Here is a 20,308-nt window from a genome sequence, read left to right as displayed (position 1 = left end):
GAGATGATTATAGATATAAATGATGGAGCTCTATCTGAGTCTATAGGTTGAGTTGATTATAGATATAAATGATGGAGCTCTATCTGAGTCTATAGGTTGAGATGATTATAGATATAAATGATGGAGCTCTATCTGAGTCTATAGGTTGAGTTGACTATAGATATAAATGATGGAGCTCTATCTGAGTCTATAGGTTGAGATGATTATAGATATAAATGATGGAGCTCTATCTGAGTCTATAGGTTGAGCTGAATATTGCTTCTCTCTGAGACCTAGAACCAGAAACTGGTCATAAATTGTGAGCATTTAATTCCTTGATACTGATCATAGCTTTACATTACAGTATGTTGTCTACAATAAGTTTACCAGGCAACTTGTTTGACTTGTTTATAGTTTAGCAGTTCTTCCAAATTCAGATTGTATTTTCAAGATGTCAAGAGGTACGTGCTCCACTGAGGACAAACATCAGATCCCACGCATGGTGAACAGATGTCCATAATATTGACACGTTCATATAGCAGTGTATACAGTACTTACCACCTAAGGCTTGCTTCATCACAAAATTCATGGTTCCTTCTGATACTCTGGTCTTCTACAGACAAACACAACTGTGCATGTAGTCACCCCTTCTTTATCAGGTCTCTGTTGCCTTCCTCAGTCTGTGTTTACCTCTTGATCCAACCTGTGGAGACAAAGGAGAGAGAAAGACAAAACAGTTTACCGGAAGATGTTAGCAAAGGATATGGACAGTGGCTAGGTATGGTTGAGGCGGTAGGGTGTGTGTGTGTGTGTGTGTGGTTGTAGAGCATACAGATGTTTCAATCTCTATGTTGTGGAGTCTATGTCTACATCAATACATCATCACTGAGCTCTATTAGAACAGAGTAGATTTCCTGCTACAGTATCTCATCACTGAGCTCTATTAGAACAGAGTAGATTTCCTGCTACAGTATCTCCTCACAGCTCTCTTAGAATATAGTAGATTTCCTGCTACATTATCTCCTCACTGAGCTCTATTAGAACAGAGTAGATTTCCTGCTACAGTATCTCCTCACAGCTCTCTTAGAATATAGTAGATTTCCTGCTACAGTATCTCATCACTGAGCTCTATTAGAACAGAGTATATTTCCTGCTACAGTATCTCCTCACTGAGCTCTATTAGAACAGAGTAGATTTCCTGCTACAGTATCTCCTCACTGAGCTCTATTAGAACAGAGTATATTTCCTGCTACAGTATCTCCTCACTGAGCTCTATTAGAACAGAGTAGATTTCCTGCTACAGTATCTCCTCACTAAGCTCTATTAGAACAGAGTAGATTTCCTGCTACAGTAAACCATCACATCTGCTGCTGGATATTTCACCTCCTAGACGTCACTCTGGTCCCCCTTTGAAAGACAATCCCATTCCCCAGAGGCCCCTAGGATCAATATTAAGGGTACTCTTTTTTGTTGTTGAGAGGCGAGGGGTCATAAGTGGTTTGGGATGACAGTGACTAGGTGCTTGAGACCCAGAGGGGTTAAGAGAAGAGCCTCATGTCCATAAACACACAGTGGGCCTGATGAGCTCCAGTCAAGAGCTGTTGAGATGTAGGCTTGCGTCCCCAAATGGAACCATGTTCCTTATATAGTGCACTACTTTTAGGTCTCTGGTTAAAAGTAGTGCACTATGTAGGGAATAGGGTGTACTTTGGGATGCATACCATATTCTATAGGGCATCAGCACTGAGCTGAGTGCTCTCCCTGCATTAGCCACTGCTACTCTTCCTCTGGGAAAGGTATCTCCTTAACAAGAACGTATTATAATGGAGATAGTGCCAACAGCCACCTACATTAGAATAGAGTGTGTTTATATTCTGCTTACTTGTTGTTATAGAGTAGAACTCTCTGCAGGTGTAGATGGTTGTTGTCATAGAGTAGAACTCTATGCAGGTGTAGATGGTTGTTGTCATAGAGTAGAACTCTATGCAGGTGTAGATGGTTGTTGTCATAGAGTAGAACTCTATGCAGGTGTAGATGGTTGTTGTCATAGAGTAGAACTCTATGCAGGTGTAGATGGTTGTTGTCATAGAGTAGAACTCTATGCAGGTGTAGATGGTTGTTGTCATAGAGTAGAACTCTATGCAGGTGTAGATGGTTGTTGTCATAGAGTAGAACTCTATGCAGGTGTAGATGGTTGTTGTCATAGAGTAGAACTCTATGCAGGTGTAGATGGTTGTTGTTATAGAGTAGAACTCTCTGCAGGTGTAGATGGTTGTTGTTATAGAGTAGAACTCTGTCCAGGTGTAGATGGTTGTTGTTATAGAGTAGAACTCTATGCCGGTGTAGATGGTTGTTGTTATAGAGTAGAACTCTGTCCAGGTGTAGATGGTTGTTGTTATAGAGTAGAACTCTGTCCAGGTGTAGATAGTTGTTGTTATAGAGTAGAACTCTGTCCAGGTGTAGATGGTTGTTGTTATAGAGTAGAACTCTGTCCAGGTGTAGATGGTTGTTGTTATAGAGTAGAACTCTGTCCAGGTGTAGATGGTTGTTGTTATAGAGTAGAACTCTGTCCAGGTGTAGATGGTTGTTGTTATAGAGTAGAACTCTGTCCAGGTGTAGATAGTTGTTGTTATAGAGTAGAACTCTATGCAGGTGTAGATGGTTGTAGAACTCTATGCAGGTGTAGATGGTTGTTGTCATAGAGTAGAACTCTGTCCAGGTGTAGATGGTTGTTGTTATAGAGTAGAACTCTCTGCGGGTGTAGATGGTTGTAGAACTCTGTGCAGGTGTAGATGGTTGTTGTTATAGAGTAGAACTCCATGCAGGTGTAGATGGTTGTTGTTATAGAGTAGAACTCTGTGCAGGTGTAGATGGTTGTTGTTATAGAGTAGAACTCTCTGCGGGTGTAGATGGTTGTAGAACTCTATGCAGGTGTAGATGGTTGTTGTTATAGAGTAGAACTCCATGCAGGTGTAGATGGTTGTTGTTATAGAGTATAACTCCATGCAGGTGTAGATGGTTGTTGTTATAGAGTATAACTCTATGCAGGTGTAGATGGTTGTTGACTGTACAACCCCAAGAAGTCAGTCCAGACCCAGTTTTTTTTATCAACGGCAAACTTGATGACCCTAAAAAGCTTCAAGTTGATAGGCCATTGTGAAATGGATTTACAAAAGATTTAAATGGACACGTAAAATCTGATTTCCTGATTCATCAATAACTCCGTCATCTCTTAACCAATCCCTTAGCTTTGTTGTTAGTTGGACTCATGGTTCATGAGAAGAACTTTTCCAAAATATCCAAGATGTAGGAAAATCTGTCCTGCCGGACCATATGGGTTTCTTGAGACAAATTTGTTCAGCATGAGAAAAAACAACTTCATACAAAGTTTCAAGTCTCTAGGTCAGTGGTATTCAAAATCGGGGGTCGTGGGGGAACTGCAGTGGGGTTGCCAAATATACAGTATATAAACTCAGCAAGAAAAGAAACTGTACTGTCAACTGCGTTTATTTTCAGCAAACTTAACATGTGTAAATATTTGTATGACTAGTCAACAACTTATACATCTAGTCAACAACTTATACATAAACTGAACAAGTTCCAGACATGTGATTAACAGAAATGGAATAATATGTCCCTGAACAAAGGGGGGGGGGGGTCAAAATCAAAAGTAACAGTCAGTATCTGGTGTGGCCTCCAGCTGCATTAAGTACTGCAGTGCATCTCCTCCTCATGGACTGCACCAGATTTGCCAGTTCTTGCTGTGAGATATTACCCCACTCTTCCACCAAGGCACCTGAAAGTTCCCGGACATTTCTGGGGGGAATGGCCCTAGCCCTCACCCTCTGATCCAACAGCTCCCAGACATGCTCAATGGGATTGAGATCCGGGTTCTTCGCTGGCCATGGCAGAACACTGACATTCCTGTCTTGCAGGAAATCACGCACAGAACAAAGCTGGTGGCATTGTCATGCTGGAGCGTCATTGTCATGCTGGAGCGTCACATCATGAGCCTGCAGGAAGGGTACCACAAGAGGGAGGAGGATGTCTTCCCTGTAACGCACAGCGTTGAGATTGCCTGCAATGACAACAAGCTCAGTCCGATAATGCTGTGACACACTGCCCCAGACCATGACGGACCCTCCACCTCCAAATCGATCCCGCTCCAGAGTACAGGCCTCGGTGTAACTCTCATTCTGCGACTCGTCAATGAAGAGCACTTTTTGAGAGCCCTTTTTGTAATCGAACCCTGTAATCGAACCCACAAATGCTGATGCTCCAGATACCCAACTAGTCTAATGAAGGCCAGTTTCATTGCTTCTTTAATCAGAATAACAGTTTTCAGCTGTTCTAACATAATTGCAAAAGGGTTTTCTAATGACCAATTAGCCTTTTAAAATGTAAATATCATTGTAACACACCTTGTCTTCAGTGACGCTCCTTTAAAGGTTGATGAATCTAATGACTATATTTGGGGAGAAACAATGAATACAGCACCTGTGTGTTCCGTACAGAGCTCCAAACTGTCTTCCCTCCTACTGCACTCTGATTGGCTGAAACAAGCCAGATAGCTTTACAGTGACAGGTTTTAGGGGTTTCTACCAGGACAACAGCTAGAGGCAGTGAGAGAGAAGGGAACCCAGAACCATTGTTCTGTCAGGACAGGAGGTGAAACAGCAGCAGCTGCAGGACCAGACCAGGTCAGAGAGGAGGAGGAGGAGGACCAGGTCAGAGAGGAGGACCAGGTCAGAGAGGAGGAGGAGGAGGAGGAGGTCAGAGAGGAGGAGGACCAGGTCAGAGAGGAGGAGGAGGAGGACCAGGTCAGAGAGGAAGAGGAGGACCAGGTCAGAGAGGACGAGGAGGAGGACCAGGAAGAGGACCAGGAAGAGGAGGACCAGGTCAGAGAGGAGGAGAAGGAGGAGGACCATGTCAGAGAGGAGGAGGACCAGGTCAGAGAGGAGGAGGAGGAGGACCAGGTCAGAGAGGAGGAGGAGGAGGACCAGGTCAGAGAGGAGGAGGAGGAGGAGGACCAGGTCAGACAGGAGGAGGAGGATGAGGAGAGGAGGAGGACCAGATCAGACAGGAGGAGGATGAGGAGGACCAGGTCAGAGAGGAGGAGGAGGAGGAGGAGGCATGAGATGCTTACTAAGCGAGGCCCATCATAGCGAGGCCCATGGTAGCGAGGCCCATCGTAGTGAGGCTCATGGTAGCGAGACCTATCATAGCGAGGCCCATGGTAGTGAGACCCATCATAGCGAGGTCCATGGTAGTGAGACCTATCATAGCGATGCCCATGGTAGTGAGACCCTATCATAGCGAGGCCCATCGTAGTGAGGCCCATGGTAGTGGGACCTATCATAGCGAGGCCCATCGTAGTGAGGCCCATGATAGTGAGGCCTATCATAGCGACGCCCATGGTAGTGAAGCCCATAGTAGAGAGACCTCAGAGAACAACATCGACTTGTACTCTGAGTGAGTTTATAAAGACATGCATTGGAGATGTTGTACCCACGGTGACAATTAAAACCTACCCTAACCAGAAACCGTGGGTGGATGGAGGCATTCGCGCAAAACTAAAAGCGCTAACCACCGGTTTAAACCATGGAAAGAGGTCTGGGAATATGGCTGAATATAAACAGTGTAGTTATTCCCTCCGCAAGGCAATCAAACAAGCAAAATGCCGATACAGGGACAAAGTGGAGTTGCAATTCAACAGCTCAGACACAAGACGTATGTGGCAGGATCTACAGGAAATAATGGACTACAAAAAGAAAACCAGCCACGTCACGGACACTGACGTCACACTTACAGACAAACTAAACACCTTCTTTGCCCGGTTTGAGGATAATACAGTGCCACCGTTGCGGCCCGCTAACAAGGACTGTGCCCTCCCTCTCTCCTTCTCCGCGGCCGTCGTGAGTAAAACATTTAAACGTGTTAACCCTCGCAAGGCTGCTGGCCCAGACAGCATCTCTAGTCGCGCCCTCAAACTTTTACAGATGCACAATCGAGAGCATCCTGTCGGGCTGGATAACAGCCTGATACGGCAACTGCACCGCCCTGAACCGCAAGGCTCTCCAGAGGGTGGTGCGGTCTGCACAATGCATCACCGGGGGCAAACTGCCTGCCCTCCCAGACCTCAACCACCTGAGCCACAACCTGTTCACCCTGCTATCATCCAGAAGGCTAGGTCAGTACAAGTGCATCAAAGCTGGGACCGAGAGACTAAAAAACAGCTTCTATCTCAAGACCATCAGACTGTTAAATAGCCATCACTAGCCGGGTACCACCCGATAACTCAACCCTGCACCTTAGAGGCTGCTGCCCCATATACATAGACATGGAATCACTGGTCACTTTAATAATGAAACACTAAATCAATTGATTGCCTTACATAGGGAATAACTACACTGTTTGCATTTGACCATATTCCCAGTCCCTTTGCCATGGTTAAATGCAGTGGTTCACGCTTTCAGTTTTGTGCGAATGCTGCCATCTATCCAATATTTTTGGTTTGGGTAGATTTTAATAGTCACAGTGGGAACAACATCCTCTGTACATGTCCTGATGAACTCAGTCACTGTGTCCATATACAAGTCAATGTTGTTCTCAGAGGCAATACGGAACATATCCCAGTCTGCATCATCAAAACAATCTTGAAGCATGGATTCCGATTGGTCAGACCTGCGTTGAATAGACCTTAGCACGGGTACTTCCTGTTTGAGTTTCTGCCTATAGGAATGGAGGAGCAGAAAAGAGTTGTGATCTGATTTGCCGAAAGGAGGGCGGGGGAGGGCCTTGTAGCCATCCCGGAAGGGGGAGTAACAATGGTCGAGGGTTTTTGAAGCGCGAGTTCTACAGGCAATGTGTTGATAGAACTTCAGCAGCGTTTTCCTCAAATTTGCTTTGTTAAAATCCACAGCTACAATAAATGCGGCCTCGGGATATGTGGTTTGCAGTTTGCACAAAGTCCCGTGTAGCTCCTTGAGGGCCATTGTGCTATTGGCTTGAGGTTGAATATACACCGCTGTGACTATAACTGAAGATAATTCTCTTGAGAGGTAATATCTGCAGTGTTGTGAAGAATGTGAATATTTCAGCTCATTGAACAACCCCCCTGGTGTCTTGTCTCATTGCCCCCCTGCTGAGAGGTGCCAAAGCAGAGTAGTGGCGATGGTTTGAGTCTCACTTGGAGGTCCTGGGAACTCCCTCCCTCTACACGGTGGGGTCTATATAGCCTCTGTCAAAAGGATGCAGTGTTCTCATCTTCAACACCTAGCGTAACAACAACAGTGTTGATCTGTACTGTTAGGCTACCGTAAACACTACACAGGAAAATATTAATGGCGTGCTGCTAACTACTTGTGGAAACAATAATTGACCATTTTGAGGGTATGCCAACACCAATTCATTATCATAATTTGACTATCTCAGTTTGTCTGCGAATGACTATGATGTCACTACAGTGTATGTTACTGTGCTGTGTGTGTAGATTACAAGCTCTATCCATGCAGTTCTTAGGGACCACCAGCATACCATTTCAGCTACAGATTAGAAGCCCTATTCATTATCTGGTACCATCTCAGCTACAGATTACAAGTTTTATCCATGCAGTTCTTAGGGACCAACAGCATACCATTTCAGCTACAGATTAGAAGCCCTATTCATTATCTGGTACCATCTCAGCTACAGATTACAAGTTTTATCCATGCAGTTCTTAGGGACCAACAGCATACCATTTCAGCTACAGATTACAAACTCTATTCATTATCTGGTACCATTTCAGCTACAGATTACAAACTCTATTCATTATCTGGTACCATTTCAGCTACAGATTAGAAACTCTATTATCTGGTACCACTTCAGCTCTAGAAGATCTATTCAACTACAATCAGCTCCTCTGGTCAAAAGTAGTGCACTATATAGGGAATAGGGTGCCATTTGTCACTGGTTAAAAGTAGCGCACTATATAGGGAATAGGGTGCCATTTGGCACTGGTTAAAAGTATCGCACTATATAGGGAATAGGGTGCCATTTGGCACTGGTTAAAAGTATCGCACTATATAGGGAATAGGGTGCCATTTGGGAAACACCATGTCTGCTGGGTACTGAAATACAGACTGAACCTGATCCTTTGAACCTGTATGACAACTGTTGGGGAATAATCAGAATTGGTTGGTAACATAGGTAAGATGTTTTATATTCATCATATGTTTGTAAGTTACTTCTCATCAGAATGTGTTTGTATAATACTGTGGCGGGGTTGCAGTATCTGTTCTATGTCAGACTAAGTTGTTTGGGCCGGAGAGAGGGGAGAGGTCAAGCGTGTATCTCTTGGCTCCACAATGTCTGTGTGCCAGTCAGTGTGTCTCTGTGATCTTGGCAAGATAGGATGGATTTGATATATGCCTGTTGATATGGAGGATTTGTTTATGGTTCTGAGTTTGAGAAAATAACATAGTTTAGGAGACAAAGCTGAACGATAAATTATGTCCATGCTGTCTAGCTATGTGTGTTTTTTGCTATTAAAGGATCTCAGTTGCAATGTGGAAGGGGCTCTCAGAGAATTCATTGATAGACACTGAATTGATCTGACAGTCACAGGGTTGTGATAGAGCTCATATAATTAAAGATGGACTTTGATAACTAACTCTGACTTGTGTTGTGGTTTGCTCTCATGATTTGGTAAATAGAGGACATTTCCACGACACAACATCCTCATCACAGGCTCCTAAAAGGGATCATTTGTCCAGGTAATTGTAACAGGAGTATTTATGGTTCAGCAGCTCAGTCCCTTGCCTGCAGCTAGGCTGGGCCTCTTTTCTCTCTCTCTCTCTCTGTCTCTCCCTCTCTCTGTCTCTCTCTCTCTCTGTCTCTCCCTCTCCCTCTCCCCCACCCCCCCTCTCTCTCTCTGTCTCTCCCTCTCTCTGTCTCTCTGTCTCTCTCTCTCTGTCTCTCCCTCTCCCTCTCTCTCTCTCCCTCTCTCTGTCTCTCCCTCTCTCTGTCTCTCCCTCTCTCTGTCTCTCTCTCTCTCTGTCTCTCCCTCTCTCTGTCTCTCCCTCTCTCTGTCTCTCCCTCTCCCTCTCTCTCCCTCTCTCTGTCTCTCCCTCTCTCTGTCTCTCCCTCTCTCTGTCTCTCACTCTCTCTGTCTCTCCCTCTCTCTCTCTGTCTCTCCCTCTCTCTCTCTGTCTCTCCCTCTCTCTGTCTCTCCCTCTCTCTGTCTCTCCCTCTCTCTGTCTCTCCCTGTCTCTGTCTCTCCCTCTCCCTCTCCCCCCTCTCTCCTCTGCTGCACTCCTAACAGAATAGAACGCACACAGGAATCGTCAAACCATCTCCACATCTGTCATCTACAGCCCACTTTTGACAAGATGATTAATCTCCTTCCAACTAGGTGACAGGCAAGCCTGGGTGGCATTTTACCCTGGGCATCTGCTGGAGGCTGTAGGCTAGTATTACAGCTATACAATTATTCCAACATATACTGTAAGTGTGTTACGCGATTTTTTTTTTGTTGCATTGGATGTATAGAAGGCAATCTATGTAGTCTTAAAAGTGATTGAAAGGTTGTGGATGAGCTCACTGAATTTCATGAAATCTTTATCCAAAATGTTCTCGCACTTAACATGAATGAGGATTACATGAATGAACTGTAGGGTTGGCTGCCTCCATGCTCTGATAGGCTACTGTACACGCACTTTTCTGAAGCCTGTATACTTATGTATTCTCTCTCTCTCACACACTCTCACACTCACCCACCCACCCACACAATGTGAGTGCATATAGCATGAATATTTAGGCTAATCCATTCAGCATAACATCAAATATTTAAGGTGTCCATAACATGAGATCTTGTCCATTTCAACAGACTGGTAACCTACACCCTCAACAAAAACACATTGGTCTACGCATACAACATACCTATATAAAATGCATGTATAACTTGAACAACCCAATCAATACATGTTCAGACCGATCGCTCATCGAATAGAGCGTCTCAGTAGACTATCTAATGCATGCACAACAAGCATGCACAACAACCGCCCATTGACGAAAAACATCAGCGCCACACACGCATCTCTCTTTTCTCCCCCGCCGCTCAATAGCTTTGAGGAGGACACACGTTTCCCCCCCCCCACCTACTGCCAGATATGGCGGTAAAATAAGCAACAACCATGATCACTCTTTACATTTTTTTCTAACAACATGGTGCTGAAAATAACAACTCAACACGCGCCTTGGAACCAGCGCGTGCTCAACCCTCTCTCCATTGTCGACTCCAGTTCGCACCACCAGTAGCCTAGCTGGTTTCAGTACCAGGCGAGTGGAAAGTCAAAACGTGTTCCCAGCTATGGTAAACACCTGTTCCTCATTGATCGGAGAAAGGGGTGCGTTATATGAGTTGTTTTACAAACCTTGGAGCAGCTGGAGAAAGTCAGGCGGCGTCTCTCTCGGTCCCCAACCAACCAGTCTGTCTGTTCTCCACCGTTTGGTGATGAGTAGTATCGCCCGCCCTCAGTCCCGACCACCCACTTCACATTACCACTTCAAGCTACTCCAAAAATACAACACAAAAAAAATCACAATTTACAAAGTTCAAATTTTTTTTGTATCTTCTAGAATTGTTGAAATCAACTGCATATAATCTGGATGTAGTGCATTTCATGGATACCAAATGGTTTTTTCTGGTCATGGATGTGACTTTTTGTGAAATAATTTCCATGGAATCAAAGCCTAAGGGTTACCTTGCTTTAGAGATGGATAAAGATGGTTTACATTGGACCCAATATGCTATTTGGCAGACTTCAGTAGAGAACCTATAGGCCTACAGAACAGGCAGACTTCAGTAGAGAACCTATAGGTCTACAGAACAGGCAGACGTCAGTAGAGAACCTTTAGGCCTACAGAACAGGCAGACTTCAGTAGAGAACATATAGGCCTACAGAACAGGCAGACTTCAGTAGAGAACCTATAGGCCTACAGAACAGGCAGACTTCAGTAGAGAACCTATAGGCCTACAGAACAGGAAGACTTCAGTAGAGAACATATAGGCCTACAGAACAGGCAGACTTCAGTAAAGAACCTATAGGCATACAGAACAGGCAGACTTCAGTAGAGAACCTATAGGCCTACAGAACAGGCAGACTTCAGAGAACCTATAGGCCTACAGAACAGGCAGACTTCAGCAGAGAACCTATAGGCCTACAGAACAGGCAGACTTCAGCAGAGAACCTATAGGCCTACAGAACAAGCAGACTTCAGCAGAGAACCTATAGGCCTACAGAACAGGCAGACTTCAGTAGAGAACATATAGGCCTACAGAACAGGCAGACTTCAGCAGAGAACCTATAGGCCTACAGAACACATATGACAATAGACTACAGAGTGAAAACGAAGAGCTATTAAGAGATACTCAATATAATGAATTATTGATTTCAATGACACATTCAAGAGCAACATGTCATTTCAATGGGTCTCTGTGCATAGTGACATAAATTATATTGATGCCAAAGGGTAGGAGCACTGGTCAGATTGATGCCATATGGAAGGAGCACTGTTCAGATTGATGCCATATGGAAGGAGCACTGTTCAGATTGATGCCATATGGAAGGAGCACTGTTCAGATTGATGCCAATGGGAAGTAGCACTGCTCAGATTGACGGCAATGGTAGGAGCACTGATTAGATTGAAAATCAGACATAAATGCATTTTATATTGCATGAAGATCATAAGCAGTTTGTTACCAAGGCTCTGTTGTGAGACTGCAGGGCGTGTGAGGCTGCAGGGTGTGTGAGGCGGCAGGGTGTGTGAGGCTGCATTGTGTGTGTAATCAAGGCTCTGTTGTGAGACTGCAGGGTGTGTGAGGCTGCAGGGTGTGTGTAATCAAGGCTCTGTTGTGAGGCTGCAGGGTGTGTGAGGCTGCATTGTGTGTGTAATCAAGTCTCTGTTGTGAGACTGCAGGGTGTGTGAGGCTGCATTGTGTGTGTAATCAAGTCTCTGTTGTGAGGCTGCAGGGTGTGTGTAATCAAGTCTCTGTTGTGAGACTGCAGGGTGTGTGAGGCTGCATTGTGTGTGTAATCAAGCCTCTGGTGTGAGACTGCAGGGTGTGTGAGGCTGCATTGTGTGTGTAATCAAGTCTCTGTTGTGAGGCTGCAGGGTGTGTGAGGCTGCAGGGTGTGTGTAATCAAGCCTCTGTTGTGAGGCTGCAGGGTGTGTGAGGCTGCAGGGTGTGTGAGGTTGCATTGTGTGTGAGGCTGCAGGGTGTGTGAGGCTGCAGGGTGTGTGAGGCTGCAGGGTGTGTGAGGCTGCAGGGTGTGTGCAACCAAGGAACCCTGTTTTTCATGGTTTGGTCTAAGCCCCTTAGTTCCAGTGAAGGGAAATCTCAATGCTACAACATACAATGAACATCTAGACAATTCTGTGCTTTCCAATTTTGTGGCAATTGTTTGGGGAAGGCCCTTTCCTGTTTCAGCATGACAATGCCCCCGTTCACAAAGAGAGGTCCAAACAGATATATATATATATTTTTTTAGATCGGCGTGGAAGAACTTGACTGGCCTGCACAGAGCCCTGACCTCAGCCCCATCTAACAACTTTGGGATGAATTGAAACTCCGACTGCGAGCCACGACTAATCGCACACCATCAGTGCCCGACCTCACTAATGCTCTTGTGGCTAAATGGAAACAAGGCCCTGCAGCAATGTTCCAACATCTAATGGAAATCCTTCCCAGAAGAGTGGAGGCTGTTATAGCAGCAAAGGGGAGGACCAACTCCATATTAATGCCCATGATTTTGGAATGAGATGTTTGACGTGCAGGTGTCCACATACTTTTGGTCACATAGTGTATCTGCTCACATAAAATCTAGAAATGTACTTGAATGAAATGGATTCCTTTATAGGGATTTACTTTTGCAACTTTTGGACATAATAATTTCAGATAAGAATAAAGACATAATGTTGACCAAAAGGGGATTTCAGGCTATTTACTATTGTACTCATAATGAATGACTTCTCAAAAGCCTTCTGGAGTTGCAGCCTTAATTACCACTTTTTTCACCACTTGGCTACTTTTTCCTGTAATGAGTTAATTAATCCGTTTACTAAATACATCTTAAATCAATATGATATTAACATATTGTGATAAATTATAGAATGCAACGAATGTGCATTTCTAACTATATATACAGTGGGGCAAAAAAAGTATTTAGTCAGCCACCAATTGTGCAAGTTCTCCCACTTAAAAAGAAAGGAGAGAGGCCTGTAATTTTCATCATAGGTACACTTCAACTATGACAGAGAAAATGAGGGGAAAAAATCCAGAAAATCACATTGTAGGATTTTTAATGAATTTATTTGCAAATTATGGTGGAAAATAAGTATTTGGTCACCTACAAACAAGCAAGATTTCTGGCTCTCACAGACCTGTAACTTCTTCTTTAAGAGGCTCCTCTGTCCTCCACTCGTTACCTGTATTAATGGCACCTGTTTGAACTTGTTGTCAGTATAAAAGACACCTGTCCACAACCTCAAACAGTCACACTCCAAACTCCACTATGGCCAAGACCAAAGAGCTGTCAAAGGACACCAGAAACAAAATTGTAGACCTGCACCAGGCTGGGAAGACTGAATCTGCAATAGGTCAGCAGCTTGGTTTGAAGAAATCAACTGTGGGAGAAATTATTAGGAAATGGAAGACATACAAGACCACTGATAACCTCCCTCAATCTGGGGCTCCACGCAAGATCTCACCCCGTGGGGTCAAAATGATCACAAGAACGGTGAGCAAAAATCCCAGAACCACACAGGAGGACCTAGTGAATGACCTGCAGAGAGCTGGGACCAAAGTAACAAAGCCTACCATCAGTAACACACTACGCCACCAGGGACTCAAATCCTGCAGTGCCAGACGTGTCCCCCTGCTTAAGCCAGTACATGTCCAGGCCCGTCTGAAGTTTGCTAGAGAGCATTTGGATGATCCAGAAGAAGATTGGGAGAATGTCATATGGTCAGATGAAACCAAAATATAACTTTTTGGTAAAAACTCAACTCGTCGTGTTTGGAGGACAAAGAATGCTGAGTTGCAGGTAGAGATACTGGTGTGCAAAAGAGCAGAAAAGTAAATAAATATAAACAGTATGGAGATGAGGTAGGTAAATTGGGTGGGCTATTTACCGACGGACTATGTACAGCTGCAGCGATCGGTTAGCTGCTCAGATAGCTGATGTTTAAAGTTGGTGAGGGAGATAAAAGTCTCCAACTTCAGCGATTTTTGAAATTCGTTCCAGTCACAGGCAGCAGAGAACTGGAAGGAAGGGCGGCCAAATGGGGTGTTGGCTTTAGGGACGATCAGTGAGATACACCTGCTGGAGCGCGTGCTATGGGTGGGTGTTGCCATCGTGACCAGTGAACTGAGATAAGACGGAGCTTTACCTAGCAAAGACTGACCTGGAGCCAGTGGGTCTGGCGACGAATATGTAGCGAGAGCCAGCCGACTAGAGCATACAGGTCGCAGTGGTAAACTGCATCCAGTTTGCTGAGTAGAGTATTGGAAGCTATTTTGTAGATGACATCGCCGAAGTTGAGGATCGGTAGGATAGTCAGTTTTACTAGGGTAAGTTTGGCGGCGTGAGTGAAGGAGGCTTTGTTGCAGAATAGAAAGCCGACTCTATATTTGATTTTAGATTGGAGATGTTTGCTTTGAGTCTGGAAGGAGAGTTTACAGTCTAGCCAGACACCTAGGTACTTATAGATGTCCACATATTCTAGGTCGGAACCATCCAGGGTGGTGATGCTAGTCGGGCGTGCGGGTGCAGGCAGCGAACGGTTGAAAAGCATGCATTTGGTTTTACTAGCGTTTAAGAGCAGTTGGAGGCCACGGAAGGAGTGTTGGAGGTTAGATAGCACAGTGTCCAAGGAAGGGCCAGAAGTATACAGAATGGTGTCGTCTGAGTAGAGGTGGATCAGGGAATCGCCCGCAGCAAGAGCAACATCATTGATATATACAGATTCAAATGGATTAATTATTAATATAATCTCCCACAGAAATAAACCTCAATCAAGATGTTGTGAGATGTTTCTAATGCAATAATGAAAACAATAAAAACTCCTGTTACAATTACCTGGACAAATGATCCCTTTAGGAGCTCATGATGAGGATGTTGTCATACAGGTTCAAAGGATCAGGTTCAGTCTGTATTTCAGTAGCCAGTAGACATGGTGTTTCCCAAATGGCACCCTATTCCCTATATAGTGCACTACTTTTTAACTATAGCCTGACAGCTGAGGAGAAATTGCTACAGCAATATAAGAGACATTTTCAGCATATTTCCTGATCTTCATCCAGTCCAATCCAAATATCTGATCATATCAATTTGAGATTTATTCTAGCAGGACAGATTGAAATCTAAATGTTAATGGGTTTTAGTGCAGAGAGAGAGAGTAGAGAGAGTGAGAGAGTAGAGAGTAGAGAGGAGAGAGAAGAGAGAGAAGAGAGAGAAGAGAGAGAAGAGAGATAGAGAGATAGAGTGAGAGAGAGTGAGAGAGAGTAGAGAGAAGAGAGAGAAGAGAGAGAGAGAGTGAGAGAGTGAGAGAGTAGAGAGAGAGAGAGAGAGAGAGAGAAAGAGAGAGAGAGAGAGATTGAGAGAGAGTAGAGAGAGGAGAGAGAAGAGAGATAGAGAGATAGAGAGATAGAGTGAGAGAGAGCGAGAGTGAGAGAGAGTAGAGAGAAGAGAGAGAAGAGAGAGAGAGAGTGAGAGAGTGAGAGAGAGAGAGAAAGAGAGAGAGATTGAGAGAGAGTAGAGAGAGGAGAGAGAAGAGAGAGAGAGAGAAAGAGAGTGAGAGAGAGTAGAGAGAGGAGAGAGAAGAGAGAGAGAGAGAGTAGAGAGAGAGAGAAAACCATGGTAATTACTGAAACTGAAGAAGTAAAAGTAGTTGCGGGAGTTTCCAGAGCCAGAGAAAAAGTTAATTCCTTCACACTGAAGGAACTGGACTCATCTGAAATGGGACCCTTTCCCATAATGCTCTAGCCAAAAGTAGTGCACTCTATATGAAATAGGGTGCCATTTTGGATGCACACACTGTCCCCGCGGGTGGGGAGAGGGGACAGTACAGTGGACTGCAGCAGATCTAATGTGGAGGATGAGACTGCAGCAGATCTAATGTGGAGGATGAGACTGCATCAGATATAATGTGGAGGATGAGACTGCAGCAGATCTAATATGGAGGATGAGACTGCAGCAGATCTAATGTAGAGGATGAGACTGCGAGCAGATCTAATGTGGAGGATGAGACTGCAGCAGATCTAATGTGGAGGATGAGACTGCAGCAGATCTAATATGGAGGATGAGACTGCAGCAGATCTAATGTGGAGGATGAGACTGCAGCAGATCTAATGTGGAGGATGAGACTGCAGCAGATCTAATGTGGAGGATGAGACTGCAGCAGATCTAATGTGGAGAATGAGACTGCAGCAGATCTAATGTGGAGGATGAGACTGCAGCAGATCTAATGTGGAGGATGAGACTGCATCAGATCTAATGTGGAGGATGAGACTGCAGCAAATCTAATGTGGAGGATGAGACTACAGCAGATCTAATGTGGAGGATGAGACTGCGTGCAGCTCAGACCCTCTGTTACATGTCACAGAATCTTGATGTAATTATATTAGTCCATCACAGTGTCTTTAAATAGCAAAAATATCCTCAGAGAAAAATGGAAAATCACAGTTGTTGTTTTGACCGTCGAAACTACAGTATGTTTGTTAACTCTATCTTGTTGGGGATACACAACACAGTTGTCAGTTTAGGCTGTTATTGCGATGCAAAACAAATAACACCCATCATCAATCGTATGTTATCATGAACATTAGGACAACGCAATAGCAGCAGTCCCTGCCAGAGACAACAGAGACAAGTATCATATATGTAATCCATCCCATAAAAGTTTTCAGAAAAAACTTTAATCAAAATGTATGAAAAAGCTTAAACCATATCTGTTGAAAGTCTTCCACGGGTGTAATGAAACAATGTTTCCCTCTCTGTTGTTTAGCTGTGGGAGCCCCTGTTCCTGTGATAGATTTACTGCCTTTAATCAACACAGTACCCCATCTGGCTGGACTGAACCTCCCCCTCTCCTCCCAATAAGAACGGCCATAAAGTCTCATATGTGCTACACCGAGTCATCTTTAAAGTGTTATACATGTTAAACCGGATCGAATAGGGCTGTCTTCTGTATACCACGCCTACCTCGTCACAACACAACTGATTGGCTCAAACGCATTCCGAAGGAAAGAAATTCCACAAATTAACTTTTAACAGGGCACACCTGTTAAATGAAATGCATTCCAGGTGACTACCTCATGAAGCTGGTTGAGAGAATGCCAATATTAAATATATACTGATTTGTTGAAAACTTTTTTGGGGTTACTACATGTGTTATTTCAATGTAGAAGTGAAATGTGTTGTTTTACAGGGTCAGCCATAGTAGTACAGAGCCCTAGGAGCAATTTAGGGTTAAGTGGCTTTTCCAAGGACACAGCGACAGATTTTCCACTCTTTCAGCTCAGGTATTGCAGAGAGGTGTCAATGTTACAGAATTCATATTGTGATCCAAATGATTCACAACAGGCCGACAACAACTAACGAATTGGCTGAGTCGCATATCAGTTATCGCATGCTTTGTGTTAACTGTGAGGCCTGTGTGGGTGTAGTGGAGAATAGAGGACTGTGGCTGTACTGTACTGGAGCAGCAGAGATCCAGGGTTATATCAGGTCACAGTAGTTAGGACCGTGGGTGTACTGTACTGGAGCAGCAGAGATACAGGGTTATATCAGGTCACAGTAGTTAGTCGATCCATCCATCTACATGGTTATATCAGGTCACAGTAGTTAGTCGATCCATCCATCTACAGGGTTATATCAGGTCACAGTAGTTAATAGATCCATCCATCTACAGGGTTATATCAGGTCACAGTAGTTAGTAGATCCATCCATCTACAGGGTTATATCAGGCCACAGTAGTTAGTAGATCCATCCATCTACAGGGTTATATCAGGTCACAGTAGTTAGTAGATCCATCCACCTACAGGGTTATATCAGGCCACAGTAGTTAGTAGATCCATCCATCTACAGGGTTATATCAGGTCACAGTAGTTAGTAGATCCATCCATCTACAGGGTTATATCAGGTCGCAGTAGTTAATAGATCCATCCATCTACAGGGTTATATCAGGTCGCAGTAGTTAGTAGATCCATCCATCTACAGGGTTATATCAGGTCGCAGTAGTTAGTAGATCCATCCATCTACAGCTGTGTTTCCTCCAGAGATAGAAAGTAATATATATGTTTAAATATTCAATGTATTCAGGCTGTGGAAACTAAGGAGGAGTCTGAAATAGCACCCTATTCCGTATATAGTGCTTTTGGTCTAAAGAAAGTAGTGCACTATGTAGGGAATAGGGTTCTATAGAGCTCTGGTCTAAAGTAGTGCACTATGTAGGGAATAGGGTTCTATAGAGCTCTGGTCTAAAGTAGTGCACTATGTAGGGAATAGGGTTCTATAGAGCTCTGGTCTAAAGTAGTGCACTATGTAGGGAATAGGGTTCTATAGAGCTCTGGTCTAAAGAAAGTAGTGCACTATGTAGGGAATAGGGTTCTATAGAGCTCTGGTCTAAAGTAGTGCACTATGTAGGGAATAGGGTGCCATTGAAGAAACAGACTAAAAGCTTGGTCTTCTCTGGTAGCCTTGTTAAAGTGGGATGATGGGTCAGTACCTGCAGGACGGATGGTGACACACACACACACACACACACACACACTACTACAGTGCATTTGGAAAGTATTCAGACTCCTTGACTTTTTCCACATTTTGTTACTTTACAGCCTTATTCTAAAATGGATTGAAACGTGCGCGCCCCCCCCCTCTACACACACAATACCCCATAATGACAAAGCAAAAACAAGTTTTTTTAAATGTTTGCAAATGTATTAGAAATTAACAGCTGAAATATTACATTTACAAAGTTTATAAAGTATTCAAACCCTTTTCTCAGTACTTTGTTGAAGCACCTTCGGCAGCGATTGCAGCCTTGAGTCTTCTTGGGTAGGACACTACAAGCTTGGCACACCTGTATTTCTCCCATTCTTCTCTGCAGATCCTCTCAAGCTCTGTCAGATTTGACGGGGAGCATAGGTGCACAGCTATTTTCAGGTCTCTCCAGAGATGTTAGATCTGGTTCAAGTCCGGGCTCTGGCTGGGCCACTTAACGACATTCATAAACTTGCATGGTCTCTCCTGCGTTGTCTTGGCTATGTGCCTAGGGTTGTTGTCCTGTTGGAAGGTGAACCTTTGCCCCAGTCTGTGGTCCGGAGTGCTCTGGAGCAGGTTTTCATCAAGGATCTCTGTACTTTGCTCTGTTCACCATTGCCTTGATCCTGACTCGTCTCCCAGTCCCTACTGCTGAAAAACATTCCCACAGCATGATGCTGACACCACCATGCTTCACCGTAGGGATGGTAGAGTGCTGCAGAGATGGTTGTCCTTCTGGAAGGTTCTCCCATTTCCACAGAGGAACTCTGGAATTCTGTCAGAGTGACCATCGGGTTCTTGATCACCTCCCTGACCAAGGCCCTTCTCCCCCGATTGCTCAAGTTGTAGAAACATCTCAAGGATGATCAATGGAAACAGGATGCACCTGAGCTCAATTTCGAGTCTCATAGCAAAGGGTCTGAATACTTATGTAAATAACGTATTTCTGTTTAATACATTTGCAAAAATTCAAAAAAACCTTTTTTTTGCTTTGTCATTGTGGGGTATTGTGTGTAGATTGCTGAGGATTTTATTTATTTATTTATTAGATTTTAGAATAAGGCTGTAACGTAAAATAAAATGTGGAAATGTCAAGGAGTCTGAATACTTTCTGAATGCACTGTACACGCACACACACACACACACACACACACACACACACACACACACACACAATGGAGTACAGACGGCGGTCCTGGCTCGTACCATCTTTCTGTCTAGACCTGTCACCGATTCTGCTGACACACAGATTACAAAATGAATCTTTCACCTTTTATTTCCATTTTATTGCCTCTCGTGTTGTTTTATGACTGTCCCCTTTGTGTCTTTGTCCACAAGACTACTATAAAACACAGATCACCATAGCTACAGCTGTTTGGCATGATGATAACGGAAACCACTGAGATATTACATTCATTCTTTCAGATATTAAACTGATCCTGATTGGGCCTTCATCTGGTTGTCACGGAAATATTTACCACAATGAAAATTATTAGATCAAATAGGGAGTTTCCCAAATGATGGTT

At 44.1% G+C, this 20,308-nt stretch overlaps 1 protein-coding gene across 1 annotated transcript in view; it reads right to left on the bottom strand.

Annotated features, from left to right (window-relative positions):
* Nucleotides 1-10,495, bottom strand: part of LOC109865032 (complexin-2-like) — a 22,981-nt gene extending 12,486 nt beyond the window's left edge. Inside the window, exons 1-2 of the mRNA XM_031798448.1 lie at nucleotides 10,392-10,495; nucleotides 538-682 (exon numbers count right to left, since the gene is read on the bottom strand). Of these exons, the coding sequence (XP_031654308.1) occupies nucleotides 538-568 (31 nt within the window). The 5' untranslated portion in view covers nucleotides 569-682; nucleotides 10,392-10,495. The remainder of the gene's footprint in view (nucleotides 1-537; nucleotides 683-10,391) is intronic.
* Nucleotides 10,496-20,308: the final 9,813 nt, after the last annotated feature.

Source organism: Oncorhynchus kisutch, linkage group LG19, assembly GCF_002021735.2.
Source record: "Oncorhynchus kisutch isolate 150728-3 linkage group LG19, Okis_V2, whole genome shotgun sequence".
NCBI classification, from domain to species: Eukaryota; Metazoa; Chordata; class Actinopteri; order Salmoniformes; family Salmonidae; genus Oncorhynchus; species Oncorhynchus kisutch.
Note: the sequence above shows the minus strand (reverse complement) of the source record. Positions and strands in the feature narration are given on the sequence as shown.